At 35.0% G+C, this 20,310-nt stretch overlaps 1 protein-coding gene across 1 annotated transcript in view; it reads left to right on the top strand.

The window, feature by feature from the left end:
* The window catches only part of TARBP1 (tRNA guanosine 2 -O-methyltransferase TARBP1), a 38,957-nt gene that overhangs the window by 17,526 nt on the left and 1,121 nt on the right, over window positions 1-20,310 (top strand). The window contains exons 14-29 of the mRNA XM_086460986.1: window positions 956-1,117; window positions 2,748-2,941; window positions 3,413-3,668; window positions 3,749-3,937; window positions 7,030-7,229; window positions 7,372-7,443; window positions 8,618-8,738; window positions 10,370-10,480; window positions 11,013-11,162; window positions 13,061-13,147; window positions 14,025-14,221; window positions 15,451-15,532; window positions 16,887-17,058; window positions 17,302-17,493; window positions 18,474-18,598; window positions 19,769-19,905. Of these exons, the coding sequence (XP_086317112.1) occupies window positions 956-1,117; window positions 2,748-2,941; window positions 3,413-3,668; window positions 3,749-3,937; window positions 7,030-7,229; window positions 7,372-7,443; window positions 8,618-8,738; window positions 10,370-10,480; window positions 11,013-11,162; window positions 13,061-13,147; window positions 14,025-14,221; window positions 15,451-15,532; window positions 16,887-17,058; window positions 17,302-17,493; window positions 18,474-18,598; window positions 19,769-19,905 (2,447 nt within the window). The remainder of the gene's footprint in view (window positions 1-955; window positions 1,118-2,747; window positions 2,942-3,412; window positions 3,669-3,748; window positions 3,938-7,029; window positions 7,230-7,371; window positions 7,444-8,617; window positions 8,739-10,369; window positions 10,481-11,012; window positions 11,163-13,060; window positions 13,148-14,024; window positions 14,222-15,450; window positions 15,533-16,886; window positions 17,059-17,301; window positions 17,494-18,473; window positions 18,599-19,768; window positions 19,906-20,310) is intronic.

Genomic DNA, 20,310 nt, shown 5'->3' on the forward strand with positions numbered 1-20,310 from the left:
TTTAAAAGTACCCTGTTGAATGTATCGAAGAACTGCAGTGCTTTTTAAGAGAGAGAGGAGGTACATGCTTCCTTCTCTGAAGAGCTTTCAAGTCATAAATAAATGAAAAGACACAAGAGATGTAAAGCAAAACATCTACAGATGTTTCCAGATGGAGAAAGAGGAATTAGAATGTAATGTTGATGAGGAGAATGGTGTTATTCCTGGAAGAAAACAGGTTTGAGAAAAAGGGAATAGTGGAAGTTAGAAAGGAAGCTAATTCTCAAAACTCAAACTCAGTGAAACGTGAAGCCGGAACTTCGAAAGCAAATAGATCAGGAGTTTGAAGAGGATATGGAGTGAGAGAAAATGCAAAGTTGTAAGATCTTCACCATTCTTTCAGTTGTGACCTTTGATTGTGTCACCTTTTAATTTTATATCATAAAAGGCAGAAAACCAAACCAGAGATTTAAAGAGAAGACATCAGTTTAAAGATTGTTAATTTAGTAGACTGTATTTGGATAGACTATTGGGAAGAAGGGAGAAGACCAGGAAGATTGGAAAGGATGCTACTGGGGTATCCTGGTACTGAGGCTAGCTCAGGTGTTTTTACAGGTGTTTATTCCTTTGGGCCCAAGAAGGGAAGTTAAGAGAACTTACCAATTGAAAGAAGTGGAGATTTCTTTCAGAATGGCACACTGTCTCTTCTAAGGCATGCTCCAGAGCCCTAAAACTAAAAGAGTCTATATGTTGAAAAGATTTTAAAAATAACAATAATTAAAAAAAACCCTGAACACCCCCCCCGCCCCAAAAAAAAAAAAAAAAAAGCCCACCCAAAACTAAAGAAAAGGTTGTTCAAGTGCAGTGACTGCTGTTGTTTTCCTTCTGCTACTGTTGTTACTGTTGATTTTCTTTCTTTTCAGTTTGAGTTTCCTCCTCTTAATGTTTCAGGTCAACTTTGTTTTCTCATTTTTAGGTTGGCGATCTGGATCGTTGTGATCTATACTTAGCTTTAATTCCAGAGATAGTGAACTTGAGCTTGCAAGTCAGCTGGAAGAAAGTACCATCTATCAAGAATTTCATTTTGTCCCTGACAAATGCATCTATTCGTAATCTTCAGGAGAGAAATTGTAAAGGGGTAATTTTACGTTATTTACAACAGTAAATATTAATATAAAACAAACCAGTAAATATTAATTAAAATGAGTATTTTCTTTACAGTGCTTATATAATATTTATATTATATGTAAATAATTATATAAACACACTAGAAACACAATGTACAAATAGTTTATATTAGATATATATTATTATACACAGTAATATAAATATATATAATATATTATAAAATAACAAAGAACGTGTGAATATGTATGCGTGTGTATATATATATTTCCTACCACACTTGTGTCTTTAGTTGGCAGTGTAATGTGAATGTAAAATATTTGTAGCTAAGATTTTTTAGTACTTTTGTTTTCTTGTATTATATTTTTTTTGAAGTCTATATAGCTAAAGTAAAACTTTAGTTGTAATAATGTGTTCTCAAAACCTTTTTCCTCAAATATGAACCGATCTTACTGGAGAAGCTACTGTTAAATGAAAATGCCTTTTGTATTAATGATCTGTTGAATTTCCAAGCTGGAACATAGAAAAGGAAATTCCAGAACCCAGCATTGCTTTGGCTTTTTCATAGAGTTATGTTCATTGTCCCATATTTGTATGTATTAGGTCAGTATATCTGAAATAGGTATATTTTCAAAAGGTAAAGAAACATTATCTTCTGTGAAAGGAGGAGATTGAAATTAAGATGTGTTGGGCAATGTAATTGTTGGCATTTTCTAGGTTGAATTATTGATCAAGAACAGTTAATAACACATTAAAAGATTGTAAGTGACTTGCTAGGTTTACTGTCCTAAGGAAACAAAAAGCAAGACTTATTTTATTTTATTTTTTTTCCTTTGGTTATGTGAATTATGCACTTATTCCAGTGGTTTCAGAGTAAACATTTTCTGGTTCAAACTTAGTGTTCACTGACGGCCTCTACCACTTATTTGAATTCGGTGGAATTGTATGGTCATGATGATTTCTTTAGTTGCACAGATAGTACATCTTCAGTTTAAGAAGAAAAAAACTGTAATTACAGATGAGAAAAATCTCCCTTGCTCTAGACAGCTGAAAGTAACTTGAAGATAATTAAATAACATTGAGCTCTTAATACTATTTGGGAACTCCATGCTTCTTAACTCTTTTTAATTGAGACTTTTTTTTTTCACGCCTCTTTGAATGTGTGCATTTATCACACAAAATAATCATAGTAGGTGTTATGTCCTTGTAGCCTTTTTGAGCAGTTAGCATGTAGTATTACAAATTTCAGCTGTTGTGTTGCATTGGGTTTCTGACTAGGTGGACCCACATCTTTTTTCTAATTGCTATCCAGCAGTATATATAAACTGCTACCTGGCAAGATAGAAGTGTTCCATCACAGTCAAGCTAGGCACCTGCACTTAATGAGTAAGTGACTGTAATTTGCAAGATTTATACTTTTTTCAATGCTTGCATCTTGTGATTGATTGCAATGACCCAGCCAGGCAAAGCTGTGTTATGCATAGGGTAAGAAAGTAAGGAAGTAGAAGGATGCAGAGTTGCTACCTTATGATGTCTGAGGTGTGATACAAATAGGAGGATTATAAAGTGTATCAGTAGGGTGTTTGTGTCATGTTAGAAGAAAATGATGCATGTTTGTTCATGTATGATTTGGTTTTAATTAGGAGCCGAAGCTTAAAGAACAGATTAAAAAAGTAGCTAGCATGGCTTCACTTACAGCAGTGTGTGAGATAATGGATCGGAAACCTGAAGCGCACCTTGAATCTCTGCCTTCTGTGGATGCTCTGAAGAGATTTATTTCCTTTTCTCAATTCAATGAAGTATTAAAGAAGCCATCTTATATTGAGGAGAAAAGTAGGTATGTCTGTGCTATAGCTTCAGTAATTCTCCAGAATAAATGTGATTAGCGTGGAGCAGTGATTAAGATGCTGGCTTTTCCTGTTCTTTTCTTTGATAACTTTTTGCCAAGATAAAAATGAAGAATTCTGAACACAAACTATTTGCTCTTTTGTTTTAACATTCAGGTTTTAGAATGTTAAAGCAGCCATAATTGATCAGACTAAAGGTTCTTTTGCTAAGTCCTCAAGTGCTATGAAGCCAGAGCTAACTTTGAATATTGCTTATCCTTATGCTAGGTTAAATATATATATACACTGTACAAAGCCATAGCATGTACACAAGCCAGTTTAAATGGAAATTACTTACTGTGTAAATTTTAGCATCTTGAAGAAGTATAGTGAGTTTGTACATTTAAGCTATTCCTGATGGAGTAGGAATGTGCAGGATAAATTAAAACAATATGTATTTAAGAATAATATTCTATTTACAGCTTATGTGAAGAAACAACATCTCAAGGATGGGGGAAGATTGTTGCACGTTATGTTTGTGACCAGTGGATCTGCCTTCGTTTCATTTTAAATTCATTTCCAACATTGGCTCAAGAGTGTGAAGAAACTTCGGAGATGTCATTATCTAGAGTTGAAAGGTCAAGAAAAATTTTAGAGTCTGCTTTAGAAGCCCTAACTATTCTTCCTTCAGACCAAGTTTCACCCGTGTTTGACTGCATGAAAGTCCTTGTTCCCAAGGTAAAACTACTGCATGATATTAATAGTTTTGGATGTGTTTTTTGTCAAATGCAACAGTTCGTTCTTCTCTTTATTTTCAGCTTCTGGACTCAGCGGAGTCTCTGTGCATAGAAGCGTTTGATTTGGCTTGGAAAATTGTATCTTCATTGAGCAACACCCAGCTAATATTTTGGTCCAATCTGAAAGCTTTTGTTCAGTTCATCTTTGATACTGAGGTTCTAGCTGTTGCTGCAAGTGCAAAGGGTCAAGCATACGCCAAAATAAAAGAGGTCAGTTTAAGAATTGTTTTTGGGAAGTGAGAATAAACTTAATCTGGATCTAAAAATGTATTTTAGTTTTTAGTTTTCTTTCAGCTGTTGTGAATTATTCCTTTCCAAAAAGGTACTAGTTTGATAGACATAAGACTTCTTAAGTGCAATCTTCCCCATTCAGCAAAATGGTTTTTTTGGTCTTTATTTTATTTTTTGCATTACGCACTTCTTGAATATTTTGTTCAGGATTTGCCACCCGAACTGTCACAAGCTATTCATGTTCTGGAAAAAATATGCCTTTTTCTAATAGTTTAGTCTTTATGAAAGTACTTTCTCAAATGAAAAGTTAGAACCATTCAAAACTTTTAATAGATGCTATTGAATAAGCCAACTTTTAACTGCTTTTTTTTCTCTGAGGGTCCAGATGTAGAAAACAAATCTTTTTTTTCTTTTTTTTTTTTTGTAAGATATATGCAGCTTCCTGTAGTCCAAAAGTTCTTGTGTATGTTGTGGTGTTCTCTTTTCATTTTGAGTCACTAAAACTGTTCAGTACTGGAATGTTGGTTCATCTTGGCTTTATAGGCTGGAAAGTTGTTTACTTTCTAAAGTAATTATTTTCTAAATAATCTTTCTTGGGTTTTTTGCTTTTTTCCCCTCTGAGCATCAATTAAATGTGTTTGCAGAACAGTCCACAATGACTGCAAGACTTTTGCCAGAGCAGTAATACATTATGTATTAGTTAACCAATGTATATGTATGCTTAGACTATGCTTAGACTTAGGGCCTCATGTGCTGCTTTACACTTAGCACAGAAATCACACTAGCAGGGGTTGCAGTCCCCATAAGTAGCCCTGTCCTGGTGTCACACTCCTGACTGTAAATAATAGCAAATGTCTCAGCTTTATTTTCAGACCAGATGCTCCAAAATGATTTTTAATGAAATACAGAAAAATTTACACTTCCTAGCTATTTAAAATTGCTACTATATCTCCATTATTAGCCCTAAGTATCTTAAAATATAGTCCCATTTATTTTTCTCTTTGTTCTTTTTGAAAGCTTGCTTCAAAGGAATGTTACTGTAATCTGTTTTAAACAGTAGATAACACATTGCTTTTGTATTCTTCATGTGGACCCAAACCAAAATAGGAAACATATGCAGAGATGGTAAAATATCTCTTCAGTTCTAGGAATTGGTTAGCTTTTTTTTTAATGAATGTCTGTAATGGATAATTGTATGCTCAGTGTTTTAGTAACTGATGAGCTGTAGTAGTAACTGATGAGCTGTAGTTAGTTGATTTTTTTCCTTTGATCTTAAAATTTGTTTAAATTCTTAGAATTACTGTCTTAACTTCGGCATTAGTATTTCAAGCATTATGTAAGGTGTATTTTGCCAATGTTGAGGGTCTTGAGTCTGTATGACAGCTATCCCATTGTCTGCAGTGGGACGTACCATGACAGCAGGCATCAAGGAGCTAATGAAGGTCTCCTATACTCAACAAAGGGCATCTGGGCGAGCCACCTGCTGCCCCTTCATAAGAAAATGAAGATAAAGTTCCCAAGCAAGTGCCTACTTATGTATATTCTTATCCCACTTCTCGGCAGTCTCTGTTGCCATTGACCCCTTGAGCAATGGCTATGTAGTTTAAATTAAAGAGAAAAAAAATGGAACTGCCCGATACTGATTTGTCACAGAAGTGTAATTTTGTTTACCACAGTGCACTCTGTCGTCTTAATAATAGAACGGGTGGAACAAAGGGGTATTTTTGAAACAAAAAATGGAAATATTGCTATGGTAATACCTGGAAGGGCTTCCGCAGATGTGCCCAGAGCACTGTGTTCTTAGGCTTCATTTCCTCTGCTGCATTTTTCCTTTCTGATTATTCAGATGTTAATTGTGCTAGAACTTAAACTTCTTAAATTTCTTTCGTGTGTGCTGGATTTTTACTATGTTAATGAAACAATTGAAAAGCATTCCAGGGTTGAGAAATGCGTAGTAAATGTCATGCTGCTTCCCTACAGGTGAAACACCATAGTTCGAGTTTGGAATTATTAGGGAAGTTACAACACCTGTCTTATCACTGAAAGAAAAGTTTGAGTTCTTTGTAAAAAGACCAAATGTTTCTAGGGTGGTGGGGTTTTTTTCCCCCAGAAAGTGTTTCTTCACAGTGCGTTCCTGTATTTCAATTTGAGCTCTTCATGAGCTTCTTGGTGCTTTAATCCTTAGCAATTCAGAACAACTTCCTCTATAAAAAGAGAGTTACTGTCAAAGAATTGTCACATTGTCAAAAGTATAATTTCAGAGCGGGGGAAGAGAAGCAGCTTTGTCTTGTAAGAGCTGTCACACCTTCTGGAAAACCATTCTCATGGACAGCTCTGACTGGTGGTGTGTAAAAAGGAGTTTATAAAACCCCCATGTGTTCGTTCTGGATCTCCCTGTCCTCTCCCATGTGACTGCAGTTTCTTAGAAAAAAAATACTTTGTAACTGAAGTTTACTCTTGCCCTTAGCCTGACGAAGGGGGCGGGAAAGGAAAATTTTGAGGCCATTTTTCTTGTTTTATTTTTCTCCTTTTTGGAGAAGTTCTAGATAGCAGTTTCATATATCTTAAATATCACCTCAAAACCAAAAAGTAAATGGTACAAAGATGTTTTCCCACTTTAACTCAGATACAAACTGTAACTTCAATGTGAATGTAATCCTCATTAAAGAGGAGAATTACTGATATGACTACCTATGGAAGAAACATTGTTTAAAGTTTAATTTTTTTCTAAATTGGAAAGGATTGATTAAAAACACAAGGTTTGTACTCATGAAGTAAGCCTAGGTGCGTTTGTTCCAGTTATCAGGAGATTTGTGTAAAGCATCTGGTGATGTATCTGTTTAAGCAAAGATCAGTTTTATCTTTTGTTAACACAGGCACCTACTGGGCCAATTGTTGCCCATTTACCTGCCCTATCAGGGAGTTGTAAATAGATTGAAGACAGCGTTAACCTGAGGAGAGAGAGGATGCAGATCAGACCTGCTAAAATAGACATCACTGCAATACTATTCTAATAATTCTGGCTCTTCTGAAAACTAGATTTTGAGTCTTTCATTTCTTCTTCTTTTCAGATAATTTTCAAGCTCATAGATATGTCCGCTACAAAGACTGGAGTCTTCAATGTAGTCCTTAGTCATTGTTGTCAATCTTGGATATTTCCCACTGTTGATGAGAGAAGTGCCTTGACAAATGCTTTCTTAAATGCTGGAAATTATTGTGAACTTATCACTGAGGCTTGTGTCTTTGGAACTGTATTTAGGAGAGATCAAAGGTATAAAAAAACCAACTTTGTGATTATATTTGTTATAATTTTGTGCGCTTTGTTTTCTTTTAAACTTCAAGATAACTATTGAAAACTGGTTTTGTATAGTTTTCTGCTAATTTTGTTGCTTTGTCTTCTTTCATCTGTGAAGACTTGTTCAGGATGTGCATGCCTTCATAGAAAGTCTTGGAGAAAAATGTGCAGCAAATGTTGTTACTGAAAGGTAATGATACATCTTACAATATTTGGTGTGAATTGTGTCTTCATTACGATTGATGCTACAGTAGAAAAGATGGTGGTTTTGAAATTAGCTTCTTATCGTAGAGTTACAGAATATCTGAAGTTGGAAGGGACCCATAAGAAGTATATTCATAACCTTTTAAAATATTGGTAAAAGGGATATGCATCACATTATATTTGTAATTCAAATACAAAATGTAGAAAAATGCAAAGTAATTTCAGGAAAATACATCCCACTTGTTAACCTGAATGGGACAAAAATAACTACTTCCTCATTGTTTCAGCTTATAAAAGTAGTACTTCTTAGGATGCAGATCTGATGTACCTTACCATTGTAGGCAGGATAGTTAAGAAACTCAGGTTTTAATGCAGCCAGATTTGAAGCTTAGCTTTTTGACACTGGTTGTAGGCCTTTTTAGCTTGCGTACTGGCAATAGGCTCTGCCTGCAGTTTTTGAAACAGGAACATTGGCTGTGGGTTATTGAACTTTGTTTTGTACTTTCACTCACACCTTTACTCAGTGAAATAAAGTCAGAGAAACGGTTCTAGCATAGTGTTTTGAGGAGTGTTAGTAGCTGATAAAACCTGAGCTTTCAAAAAACCTGCTGCCAAAGTCGGCTGCTCCTGCATTTTCTCCCAAGACCATGTTGGTTTGCAAATGTCTGGTTGTGACAGTCTGCAGCTGTGTGATGCTTTGTTACCTATAATGTCATTAATTCTACTCCTGGCATTAATTATTCCAGATGTCCCTGAGGTAACTTACTAATTGGAACGAAGTGTTGTTTTGGACTAGAATATTTGACCAAAACTGTAAGCATAAATTAGTTGTTTTAAGATTACAGCTTAGAGGTACAGATTTTAAAAAGCTTTTTAAGATACAGCTGGTTTTGTAGAAAATTATTTTAAACACTTAGATGCTATTGAAGACCTGTAGGTAGAAGAAGGAGGGGCAGGTTATCTGTAACTCACTGGTTTTCTTCATCAGCAATGATGAGCAGATGTTAAAATTTTGGTTCTGAGTATTTGCATATTGTCTCACTACAGACGACTTGATGGCTGTATGTTCAAGATGATGTTTGGTGCTTTTATTACAATTTAGGGATTATCTTTTTATCTGAACAAGTAGAGTTTGATTTTTTTTAATTAATATTTTACAGTACAAATCGAGATGATCACTACGTTCGGGTTTGTGCTATTAAATTTCTGTGCTTGTTGGATGGATCAAATATCTTGCATAAGGCGTTTATGGAAGACATTTTCATCAAACTACTTGATAAAGTAAACTTAATTTCTCTTGGTATATAAATGTAATGTTAGTACAATTACTAAAATGCAAAGTATTTACAATTGACAGGAGATATTTACAGTTGTTTGTATAGCCTAGATTTGCCCAGTAATACACTTTTTTTGGTAACAAGACAGAAGTTCAGCTGAAACAAAATAGTAAAAATGGTCTTCAGGTCTATTTCTCTCTCTCTCTCTCTTTTTTTTCTTCCTTTTTCTTTGGTGTGGATTTTCTGACCTCACAAAACATTACCCAAATTGTAACCATTGTTTCATTAAGAATCATCCTTTAGGCTGCATTTTGAAGCACTACATTTCACTGTAACAATTGCAGACTACCTTTTGATTTGAGAGTGCTATTATTCTCCTTAGAAGACCTTTATAAATAGAATTAATGGAGAAGGCTGGGGTCTGATTTTCATTTACATCATAGCTGCTTATACATTGGCAGTAGTGTAAAGTCACTAGTAAATTACTGCAGCTGCTATTAAAATATTACCCATGCATTTTACTGTAGAATTAAAATTTTACCTGCTGCTATTAAAATATTACCCATGCATTTTACTGTAGAATTAAAATATTACCCATGCATTTTACTGTAGAATTAAAATTTTACCTGCTGCTATTAAAATATTACCCATGCATTTTACTGTAGAATTAAAATATTACCCATGCATTTTACTGTAGAATTAAAATTTTACCTGCTGCTATTAAAATATTACCCATGCATTTTACTGTAGAATTAAAATATTACCCATGCATTTTACTGTAGAATTTACTACCCATGCATAGTACTGTAGAATTCTGCTTTTATCTGAAGAAAAAGAAATGGGTGATCCTTCATTCCTGTTAACTACTGGAGAAATATGGATAGTATTTGTGTTGAAAGATTGATCAGGTGGGGAAAATGAGCTTTAATGAGCTTGAGGACTTGGATCACCAAACTATTTTCTTAAAAAGTTAAGGAAATAGTTTTGGGTGTCATGTGTTTTGAAGGCCAACACAGAGTACATAGGGGAAGAATCTAAGCTATATGAGAACATGAATTTCAAATCCTTTTAAAGTTCCATTTATCATATAATTTTTCTTTCATGTAAAACATCTTATTGCAGAATATCAATTTCTGTTTCAGAGCTAGAGCTGTAGTTACAAGCTGATCTAATTGATAGCACGAATAAACCCATTTTTAAAATGTAAATGCCAAAGAACTAGAAATGTTTTCATTTATATACGCATCTCTTCACTTAGGATCTTTAGTTGTCCTATAACTAAATGACAGCTTGAGTCTTCATGCTCCGTTTTATGTAGTACTATTTTAATTGTTCACATACAGTAGGCGCGGTAAATTCTGCAACTTTCTGTTGTTTGAAGAGTCTTAATACCTAACACTTTTTGTGCTCTTAAGTAAAAGCACTAAGTGGAATTGTGTATTTTTTCAACTTTCTGAACTTCTCATAGACAAGCTTCAAAATTTAATTCTAAATAAATTAAATTAATATTTTTTCTTGACTTTAATGCTGATACTAGCTGTGCAGTAGATGCTACTTTCCCAGTGCAATAAAGTATATTTCCATGTATTCAGTTTTAAAGGAAGAAAAGTAATAAATCTTCTAATTTGCTTTAAGGATGAACTGGTATCCAGATCTAGAACACGCTATTATGCAAACTCTTTACAGCATAGAATTAAAAACCGGGTATGGCAGACACTCTTAGTTCTTCTTCCAAAGCTTGACCAGGTATTGCTCTTAACTATGAATTCTTAAATAAAGATATACTTTAAAGAATAATTTGATGTCATGCAAACTGCGTATGTTAAATTACAGTGGGGTATAAATGGCATGTAATCTCCATGGGTGATGTAGAAGTTTTGTGTACTTTCATTGTTTCAGTCTGAAGTCATGGATTTACGATGCATTTCTAGAGGTCACTGAAAATTGGTTCTTGGATTTGTGAATTACAGGAGACTAGGTTGTTCCTGTTAAAGCTAGCTAAAACTCTGTACTGACTATCTGGTTTAAAGCTTTTAATTTAGTAAAAATGGCGCTACTTCATGAACAGTCAGAAAATTGAGAAATTTTCATTTCATCTAATGCGTCTTTATAATGAAATAATTGAAAAGTATAATAAAAAAATGAGATGTTCTAAAATGTTTTCATTGGAGTATTAAAAATATTACTAATATTGTCACAATGTTCTTTAATTTTTTTTTTCATAATGGAAATAACTCTTAACAATATACTAAATGATTATCTGATTTTGTTTTCTCAGAATTTTTTGTATGGAATCCTTGACAAAGTTTTTCAGGCTGGATTTGCTAACAACCAGGCATCTGTGAAATACTTCATAGAATGGATTGTTATCTTGAGCCTACATAAATACCCCCAATTCCTTAATAAATTCTGGGATTGTTTTTGCTATGTAAGTAAGAACTTCGGCATTCACTTGAAAAGTAATTTGAACAAAGAGGGTACATTTTTGTCTTCCAATACCTTATTTTCTGTGTATTCCAGTTTTCCTTTTAGAAGCAGTGGGTTGTTGAGCAGGTCAAATTAACTTGGAAGTGAGTCTGAACTATAGTCTGAGACACATCAAAATTCATGAAAGAGAGGTGAAGACAAGTGAATTCTTCCAGTTGAGAGATTTCCTTTTATAATGCACTACTTTGGGCAGAGTAGAGCTGCCGTAGTGAGTCAGCAGTACTCTTTGCAGTTGCCAACATAAAGAGCCGTCAGGAACACATAGATGCCCTGGATTCTGAGTTTGGAAAGATACTGCAAAGTCCCATGTGGTTTCCACACCGGGCTTTTGTCTACTGCGTCTTGTTTGTCAGTGGCAATATGACTTGGGTAACACATAATTCAATTTGCAGCTTTTAATGTGGACTTCTCTCACAGCAGAGCTCTGTAATGTGCTTCCAAAACTGGACACAGGTTTTGAATTAGGGAATTACCCAAAGGTCATGAAAGGGTTAACTGAGGAGAACTGACTTACTAGCATTTCATTTTTTATGTCTTGGATTCTTCTTTAAGTAATTACCTGTAAGAGTTGACCTGTAGAAATAGTAATTGTCTGTTTTAATATCCTTGAATTTGTTAGCACTGTACATTTGGGCTGAGGGGAAGGTGTGTGGACTTGCATCTCCTCCAGTGATAAGGAAGACATTGCTTGCAGTAGTGCCTCTGCTGAAGCTGACCACTCCTAATAGTTAAATGTAGATGTCTTCCTGCTTATCAAATAGCCTAGTTGCTACTGTAGGTTTTTTTTTTTTTAAAGACAAATGTTAGGACAAGAATTAAAATTAAATTTAAAAAAAGTGGAAAACTCTATATATACATTTTTTGCCTCAAATCAGGCAGGTTTTTAATACTGCTCTGAGACAACTTTGCTTGCTAGTGATGACTGCCGTGGTTTTGGGGGTTTTATTGTTTGTGGTGTTATTTCTGTGCAGGGGAATAAGTTGTAAACTGAAAGAGAAATTTTTACTTTTCTTTTTAAGTGCATAAAGATGCCTCATCATGCCTGTTTGAACTGATGAAAAGTGCTATAAGGGATGATAACCTTTTCCTAATTCAGAGCTCTTTCCAAGAGCTCAGGCAGTTGGAATTGCTATCAACTTGGTAGATGATAATCTGTTGTATCAAAGCGATCTCATGCTGGTAACAAATGTACTGAATCACAGTAGGTCCATTCAAACCAACAGAGCAAGTGGAAAACACGTAGGTTTATGAAAAAATAATATGGATTGTATTTTCAGAGGCTGTCCTGGAAAACAGTGACTCTGAAAAGGATTTTCAGGATTGTATTGAAAAATGAGATGAACTTGAGCACCCAGTCCAATGCTGCAGCAAAACGGATGAATAGGAACTGTATCTGTAAACAGAAGTGATGAATAGAATTGTGGAGACTCATTTCTTCCAATACAGAATGTGGGTGAGGCTGATGCTAGGCTGTTTGTTCTGCATCCGATGCCCATGTTTGTAATGGAAAAGTTGGAGTACTGAGAATAATTCCCAAGGTTTTTATTTGGTTTAGGGCTTTTTGGGGGCAGGGGGGGAATATAGTGAATTTAGGTTGAATTTCAGCTCATTTACACTGCTGTATACTTTCTTCCAGTTGATGTGTGAGTAAAAAGCAAATAACATGTTAGGAAAAATGAAATCTTAGTAATATGAACTTTATAGTAAATTTTGCTGTGGGAACATAGTTTTTTAAATAGTGTTGATATTACTGCATCTGCAGAATATACTGTGAATATTTATAGGGTATAAAAACGTTTTATATATTCATGTTTCTTGTTACATTCTGTTTTGCTTTAGGATGAAGAAAAGCTTAAAACAAGCATCTGTACATTCTTATCAGTGTTATCACACTTTGACATCATTCTTCAAAATACCTCAGAGAAGGTAAGCTTGACTGAAAGTGTTCATTCTTTATTCACTATATATGGATTTCTGAAATAAAAGGCATTTTTGCAGTCTATTTTCAAAACATTTTTAATACCTACTTGCTACCAAGGTATCCTTTGATATGGAAAACATGAACTCTTCCTGTCGCTTCTGTAACATATTGGACTTAGGAAAATTAGCTAAATGGCAGATGTTCTTGACACAGGGCCTGATTACCTGTGAGCTACTCCAGTTTTAACTAAACATGTGGATGCACCTAGGTTTGTTTTTTCTTGCTGCTCTTGTTCAATATGCATGAAATTGGCCAGAGATAACCTGGAAGAAAGTGATTGTTCTGTAGAATAACACTCAAGTATGGAGTTCTTTGGCAATAGCTAGTCCATTTAACAGTTAGAACTCTTTATTTGGGATTCTCAATTTTTTAATTGAACTTTAAAATAGAGGATGAAATACAGTCAGATGTTGACGTTAGATCAACTGCTTCACATTTGGAGCAATCCAGGCTTTTCTGGGTTTTTTACTGTTTGCATACATTAGCAAGATGAGCTTTCTAAGTGCTAGAAAGTCAGAAGTAAAGAGAGGTTTCAGTGTATGCAGAATAGTATTTTTTTTTGAAGCAAATTAATACATTTTCAAAACACCAGTGGGGCTGTTGGTCTGTGCCCTAGTGAGAAGGAAGGAAAGAAATCGGGACTGTGTTCTGAAGCCTGTATTTGCACATGTATGTACTGTTAAAGTGTTGGACTTTCTGAAAGGCTGTTTTTTTTGAGGAAGCCACTGTTTCTTGGGCCACTCTTACTTTTTTACTTCTTGAATGGTATGTTAAGACTTAACATAAATGAAAGAAACGTCTTTATTTTTGTGATTTTTTTAGAAGCCAGCTTTGAAGAAAGCCATCATAGTTGTCCTACAGTGGTGTTTCAACCATAATTTCAGTGTTCGACTTTACGCATTGGTTGCCCTTAAAAAAATTTGGGGTATGTGCAGAATGTTGCATGTGGAAGAATTTGAAGCTCTGACACCAGTTATTGAATCCAGCCTTCTACAAGTGGAAAACATGCATGGCACAGGGTTAGTAACATTATTCTGACTTACAGCCTAACGTTGTTCGTTTGAGCTATTTGCAGCAAGTCAACTTCCTAAAATAGCACTTGATAATTTATATGGGGTTTTATGGGGCTTTTAACTCTTTAAAAAGAAACCAAAACTTGGAAATTGAAATCTAATTATCAGCAAAGAAAATGCAATGATAATTCAGTGTAGCAATACAGTCTGAAAGAACAAGAGGAAAAACTCAAGGCATGTTTGAACAATGCTTATAGTTTAGAGATGGGTTAAAAAAAAGACAGTCAGGAAAACTTGATTTTTCTTACCTGATCTGTTGTAAATTTGGAAAATTCATCTTCCAAACTTCCTGATACCAGTAAATTCTCAAATGTAAAAATCCAAAACATTTTCGGTGTTAATATTTGAAAAAAAAAAAAACCCAAACCTTCTGTGGGAGAAAAAGGGATAGGGAACTAATTTTGGGTGACTATTAAATGAGCTATACAGAAATGCTTTTCTGCTTACTGATTTGGAAATACAACAATTCAGTTAAGTTTTGTACTACCTGTGTGTTTGTATTGGTTTTTTAGCCCTGTTTTCAGGAGTTAATTAAAATTATTTACAATTTCTGACAGTGTTATCAGCCAACATAAACTCGAGACTGCTGCTGACAGGCTTTTTTTTTTTTTGGTGCGTTTGGTTTTTGCATTTGGTTTTTTGTTTGGTTGGTTTTGGGGTTTTGTTTTGTTTTATTTTATTTTGGAGAACATTGGTGTTCATTTCCCAAATCAGTGTCACTGTGAAGTCACCCAAGTTGGCATGTCAAGTTACGGGATACAAAAAGCAGCAGAGGGAGGAGTCTGCTTTTTTTTTTTTTGGTTGGTTAGTTCATTTTTGGTTTTGGGTTTTGTTTTTTTTTTTTGACTGCTAAAAGTTGTCACTGAACCATAGGCTGGTATTCGGTTTCCTTCAAAGGCCTAGATATGGGATACTCTTTCTTGCCAAAGTTGCTTCTTTTGCTAATAGAATTTGGACACAAGTTATGGGCCTTTCTTGAAAGATAAATAAAACTTATTTCCTGAATGCTGTTTTGTTTTGTTTTGTTTTTAAATGGCCCTTAATTGTTAAAGTATTTTTTCCCATACAATACATGGTAAATACAATTAAGTTGCCTTATTCCAATTTGACAATGAAAAAAATAGTCCAGTACATTGTCTTTTTTGTGCATCTTGCGTTACCTTCTGCAATTTCAGGAATGCTAAAAGGAACTGGCAGCGAATCCAGGATCACTTCTTCTTTGCAACATTTCATCCGCTTGAGGATTATAGTCTAGAGGCAAGTCCAGGACTATGGATGATCATTGTACTTGTGTAGTTTTACAAATATGTTTTTATCTTTCTTTGTGTGTTCTAACGTAGGATTAATAATGATCAACTATTACTCGTTTAAAACTCTGAAAAATTACCTAGATGGTGATGGATGTTAGACTAAGACTGCAGCTTAATTCTCTAATTAATTTTGTGTTAAAAACCTATGTCAATTAAGAAGTGTTATCTGTGATGAATGTGCCCATCTGTGTGGGAGTTAATCAGGTTTTATATTTGTGGCTGGAAAAGTTACTTCTAATAACTGAAGAGCATCTACTTAATCACGTGTAGTTTGTTAGGATTTTTGAGACATCTGTTCTTAGAAGTAACTTGAGGTTGCTTAACTAAGTTGGTTTTTGTGAACAGGATATATAACTTCTAGAGCATCTTTTTCAGCTGTGCTTTTTGCTGTAGCTTAACTGAGCTGAATAAACAATGAGGGAAGAAAAGCGAAAATAAGGGTGCAGATAAAAATAAGAGATAGGGGAACTAAGCTGAAAATACAAGAGAAACATGAATGTGAAAAAGGGTACATGTGTTCTGGCACAAACAATGCCATCTTTCAGAGAGGGAATTTTTTTCTTTTTTAACTGTTCTGTGAAATATTTTTGTGAACACTTGAATGTGCTAGGTATGACTTAGCAAAATTTGGAACTGAAAATCCTGAACAAGGAAAAAAACCAAACCACAAAACAAACAACAAAACAAGGCTAATACTTGTTAAGTATTTAAATGTATTCAGGGTGCATCTTCACCTTCGTCTTGGGGGTGCATTGGGATAAACAAAATATCTGGGTTTTAAACTCTCTATCTTATTCAGCCTTTCCCTTGGGGTGCGTGTTTGTTCCTCCTTGATAAATTGTGGTTAGCTGTGTTGCTAGTGCCGAGTTGAATTTTACCACTAGATTTTAATGGTTTTGATTTAATGTCAAAAGGAATATAGTCAATCTGCGTTCTTTACCAGAAGTTCATAAGAGCATCTGAGAACTCTTCAGCATTACAATTTCACAAGACCTCTGCGTTGAGACGCATAGTGTTAATTTTTTGGTACTCTAGCATTTCAGATCAGTAATCAATGCAGATCCTTTAAAAAGGTCTAATCAGAGAGAAAGGGACTAGATCTATGAAAGTTTGGGATAGCACTGTATGTAAAGTGATTAATATTGAGAGATATATTAGTAAGTTATATCAAGTATCAAGAAAAACAGGTATTGAAATCATAGAATGCAAGAAGATGTGTGTGATAGTATTATCAGATTAATTTATTACCTGTTTTGCTTGCTTTAGCAGTGCTCTGCTAATAACACTGTGTTACATTGCAGACAATATTTTACACTCTTCCCCGCCTTGCGGAACTTGCTGAAGATGAATGGATATCACTCCCTAAGTTTGACAGATTCACTGACGTTCCTCTGCCACCAGCATTTCAGTGGTATCATTCTCGAATGGAGCTTCGTGATCTGAAACCAAGTGACTGGTCCCAGCAAGACATGGGTAAAATATAGCTAATCTAGAGGAAATATTATTAATATGTAGTAACTGTATACATCTGTATTCAATCTGATCTCTGTTTTTCAGCTGAAGTAGACTTGTATGTATGTGAGCAGAGGATATGCCATAAAATAGTAGTAAATAACTAATGGTGTCTACAGTATTGCCATTCAGATAATCTTCTTTACTGAAGCAGTATTTTCCTTACCGCTTGCCTATCCATATGACTACAACTTGTTTTTATAGGTTCAAATTCAGCTGAAACAGATAGCCAGACGGAATGGACTGATGTTCAGAGAAAAATTATACCCTGGAAAAACAGTACTCCTAGTTTAGACCTGGAAGTGGTACTTCAGGATCGTGCTGCTAAACTTGGTAAATCAAACAGCAGACTGATTGTGGTGGCTTCACTTATTGATAAACCTACCAATTTAGGAGGTAAGGTGGATTGCACATTTTAAAACTTTTATTTTAGACCTTAGACCATACTTGGATAATAAGAATTAATTTCGTCTTATGTTGATAATTAGAAAATTATTTAATTACTGCTCAGAGAAATAATCATTATCCTGGAAAAAACCTGGTAACAAAAGAAATACAGTGTGCTTCAGAAGAGGGGATCTTCCATAGTTACATTTTAAGAAAAAAAAAAAAAGGTACTTGCACATAGCATGCATTAATTAAATAGAACTTTGCTGTAAATCATGCTCAATTTCTTACTGTCTTTATGTTCTTTGTTACAGTTGGGTTTTTCAACTGACTATACAGTTAAAGGAAATACTTTGCTTTTACATTTTATTCTATAACAATTAAACCAGATCTTGTAGACCTACTGGCTTCTCATGACTGTTGGACAGTAAAGTGCCTGTTCCTGATTAAGGACTTCTGCACAAGCTGTGATATAATAAATACTGCAAATACTTTATTGCATTGTGCTTGCTGTTGTCAGCAATTTAAGTAACTGCCATGAGACTCTTAGTGAAAAATGAGCGAACCAGCTGGTGCTGTCTGCATTGTAATGCTGTCATGTGTCATCCTCTCAAGCCTTTCATTTAACAGGTACTGGATTTAGAGCTTAAGCACTTGTGTGTGTGTGCGTGCATCCATCCCTGCCGAGGCTCGTACGCTGACCCATTACTTTGTGTAGTTAGTATTGTAGAAGCACGTTGTCAGACATAGTGCTTTTCTAATTTTTATCTTTCTGCTAAGGTACAAACCTTTTTTATTTTTTTCTGGTAAATTATGTGCAACAAGGTGTGGCTTGGAACAGATGTAAGACGCACCTGAAACTGATTCAAAAATACAGGACTAAAGTAACCATTTCTCTTTCGGATTCTTTGTCCTTTTTTCCTTGCTAAAATATTCTGGCTTGGTGTTTATTGCCTACACAAAAATCACTTTAATTTTTCTGTTTGTAGGTTTATGTCGTACAAGTGAAATATTTGGGGCATCTGCACTAGTTGTCGGCAGCCTTCATTATATACAGGATAAGCAGTTTCAGCATCTTAGTGTTTCTGCAGAGCAGTGGCTCCCCCTTCTTGAGGTGAATGGAAACGTTTTAATAGCTAAAAAGTGTACTGTACCTCTTCAGTTCATAAAATGCGTAGTTCAGAGTTTTACTTTTTTTAATCTTGCAAAAATGAACTTTGTATTTAACAGAAGCTCCCGCTGTTTTCTCTAAGACTTAATCTTGAGTATTTTGATACAAACTTTGGGTCAACTTCATAAAAAGTAATTTAAAAAATACTTCTAATTTCTTATTGCTGTGATAAACTGATCATGCGAGCTGTAATTGTTACATCTTACTCTTTGTTTTATACTACTGCATTGGAATTTGATGTTTGTTTATAAAAGTTGAACAACACTTCAGTTATCTTGCTTGCTCCATTGCTTTTGGTAACTTCATGGGGATAATCTTTGAGTTTTCCTGAAGCTAACTTGTGCCAAGCTTTTAGAACCTATTATCTAGCTTATAAAAATGAGGGTTTCAACCTGTACGTTTAGTATTTGGTAGAAAATTTGTTTGTGATATTTTATAATAATCACAAGATCAACTTTAAGTCATCTGAAAAATTTATTGCAAATTTTTCGTGTTTTTCACCACAGTGTTAATTTTCAGTGTATTAAGATTTTTCTTCAGAACAAGATAGCTGTAGTGTGTTTTGACTAAAACAGAATGCTGATGGACACAAGTGCATAATCTCTGTACAGAAGTGTACAGATGATAGAGCTTCTGTTGCATGAAGAAATTGCCATTTAATAGAAATAAGCAGTTTAGAGAGCAAGATGAAGACAACTAAGACATTCACTGCAAGCTGTCAGAACCTGTAATGCAGGCGTGTAAGGCAACTCAGCTTCCGTGCTGGCTGTTGTATTGTTTTGGGACGGAATTCCAGGTTAAATAACAACTAAGCACCTTGTCCCTATGCAAGGGTGATTCTTTTACTTTCAGATGTAAGCCTTGTGGCTGTCAGAAGCATAGAAAAGCCTTTGTTCATTGTATTCGTGGAGTATGTTTTTGTGGCATTACTTAACCTTTTGTGCTATTGCTGAAGAGCTTTTAAAATGTTAAGCTATGTATAGAGTCTTTGGGCATATAAGTCATTATTCTTATAAAATGTCCAAGTAAATTGATTTTTTTACAGTAACCTCAGAAGTTTACAAATGGTGATATTTAAATATTTGTATTTTCCTCTCTACTTTTGACTAACAGGTGAAACCAGCTCAGCTTGTTGATTATTTGCAGCAGAAAAAAACGGAAGGCTACACTATTATTGGTGTGGAGCAGACAGCTAAAAGTTTTGATCTTACAGAATATTGCTTCCCAGAGAAGTCACTATTATTGCTGGGGTGAGAACACACTTTTGTAAATCTACCTCTTGCAATTGATCCCTTCTACTAGAGTTTGGTCACATGAAAATCAAGTGACGCTGGTAAAGGTGGATTTAGAATGGGAAGTGGTTACACTGTAACTCTCGTTGTGTGGAGGTAGCAGCAGCATGGACTGTAGTTTTCCAGGTGTGATAGAGATACCATCTGTTCACTTCAGTAATGTGGGGCCCTGTACGAGTAGGCTGCGGTGAGCTCAGCAAGGAGGCCTGCATGTTTGCCCTGCTGAACTTGGTGAGGAGGGCGGGAGCAGTGGGAGCATGCAGAGCTGGGAGATCCTTTGAAAATTAAGGACGAGGCACAGGACAAAGTAGCAAGTTTTTGCCCTACAAGCAGAGGCTGGGATGACTTCAGGGAAAAGCAATA

Source organism: Leptosomus discolor, chromosome 2 (genome assembly GCF_034619465.1).
Source record: "Leptosomus discolor isolate bLepDis1 chromosome 2, bLepDis1.hap2, whole genome shotgun sequence".
NCBI classification, from domain to species: Eukaryota; Metazoa; Chordata; class Aves; order Leptosomiformes; family Leptosomidae; genus Leptosomus; species Leptosomus discolor.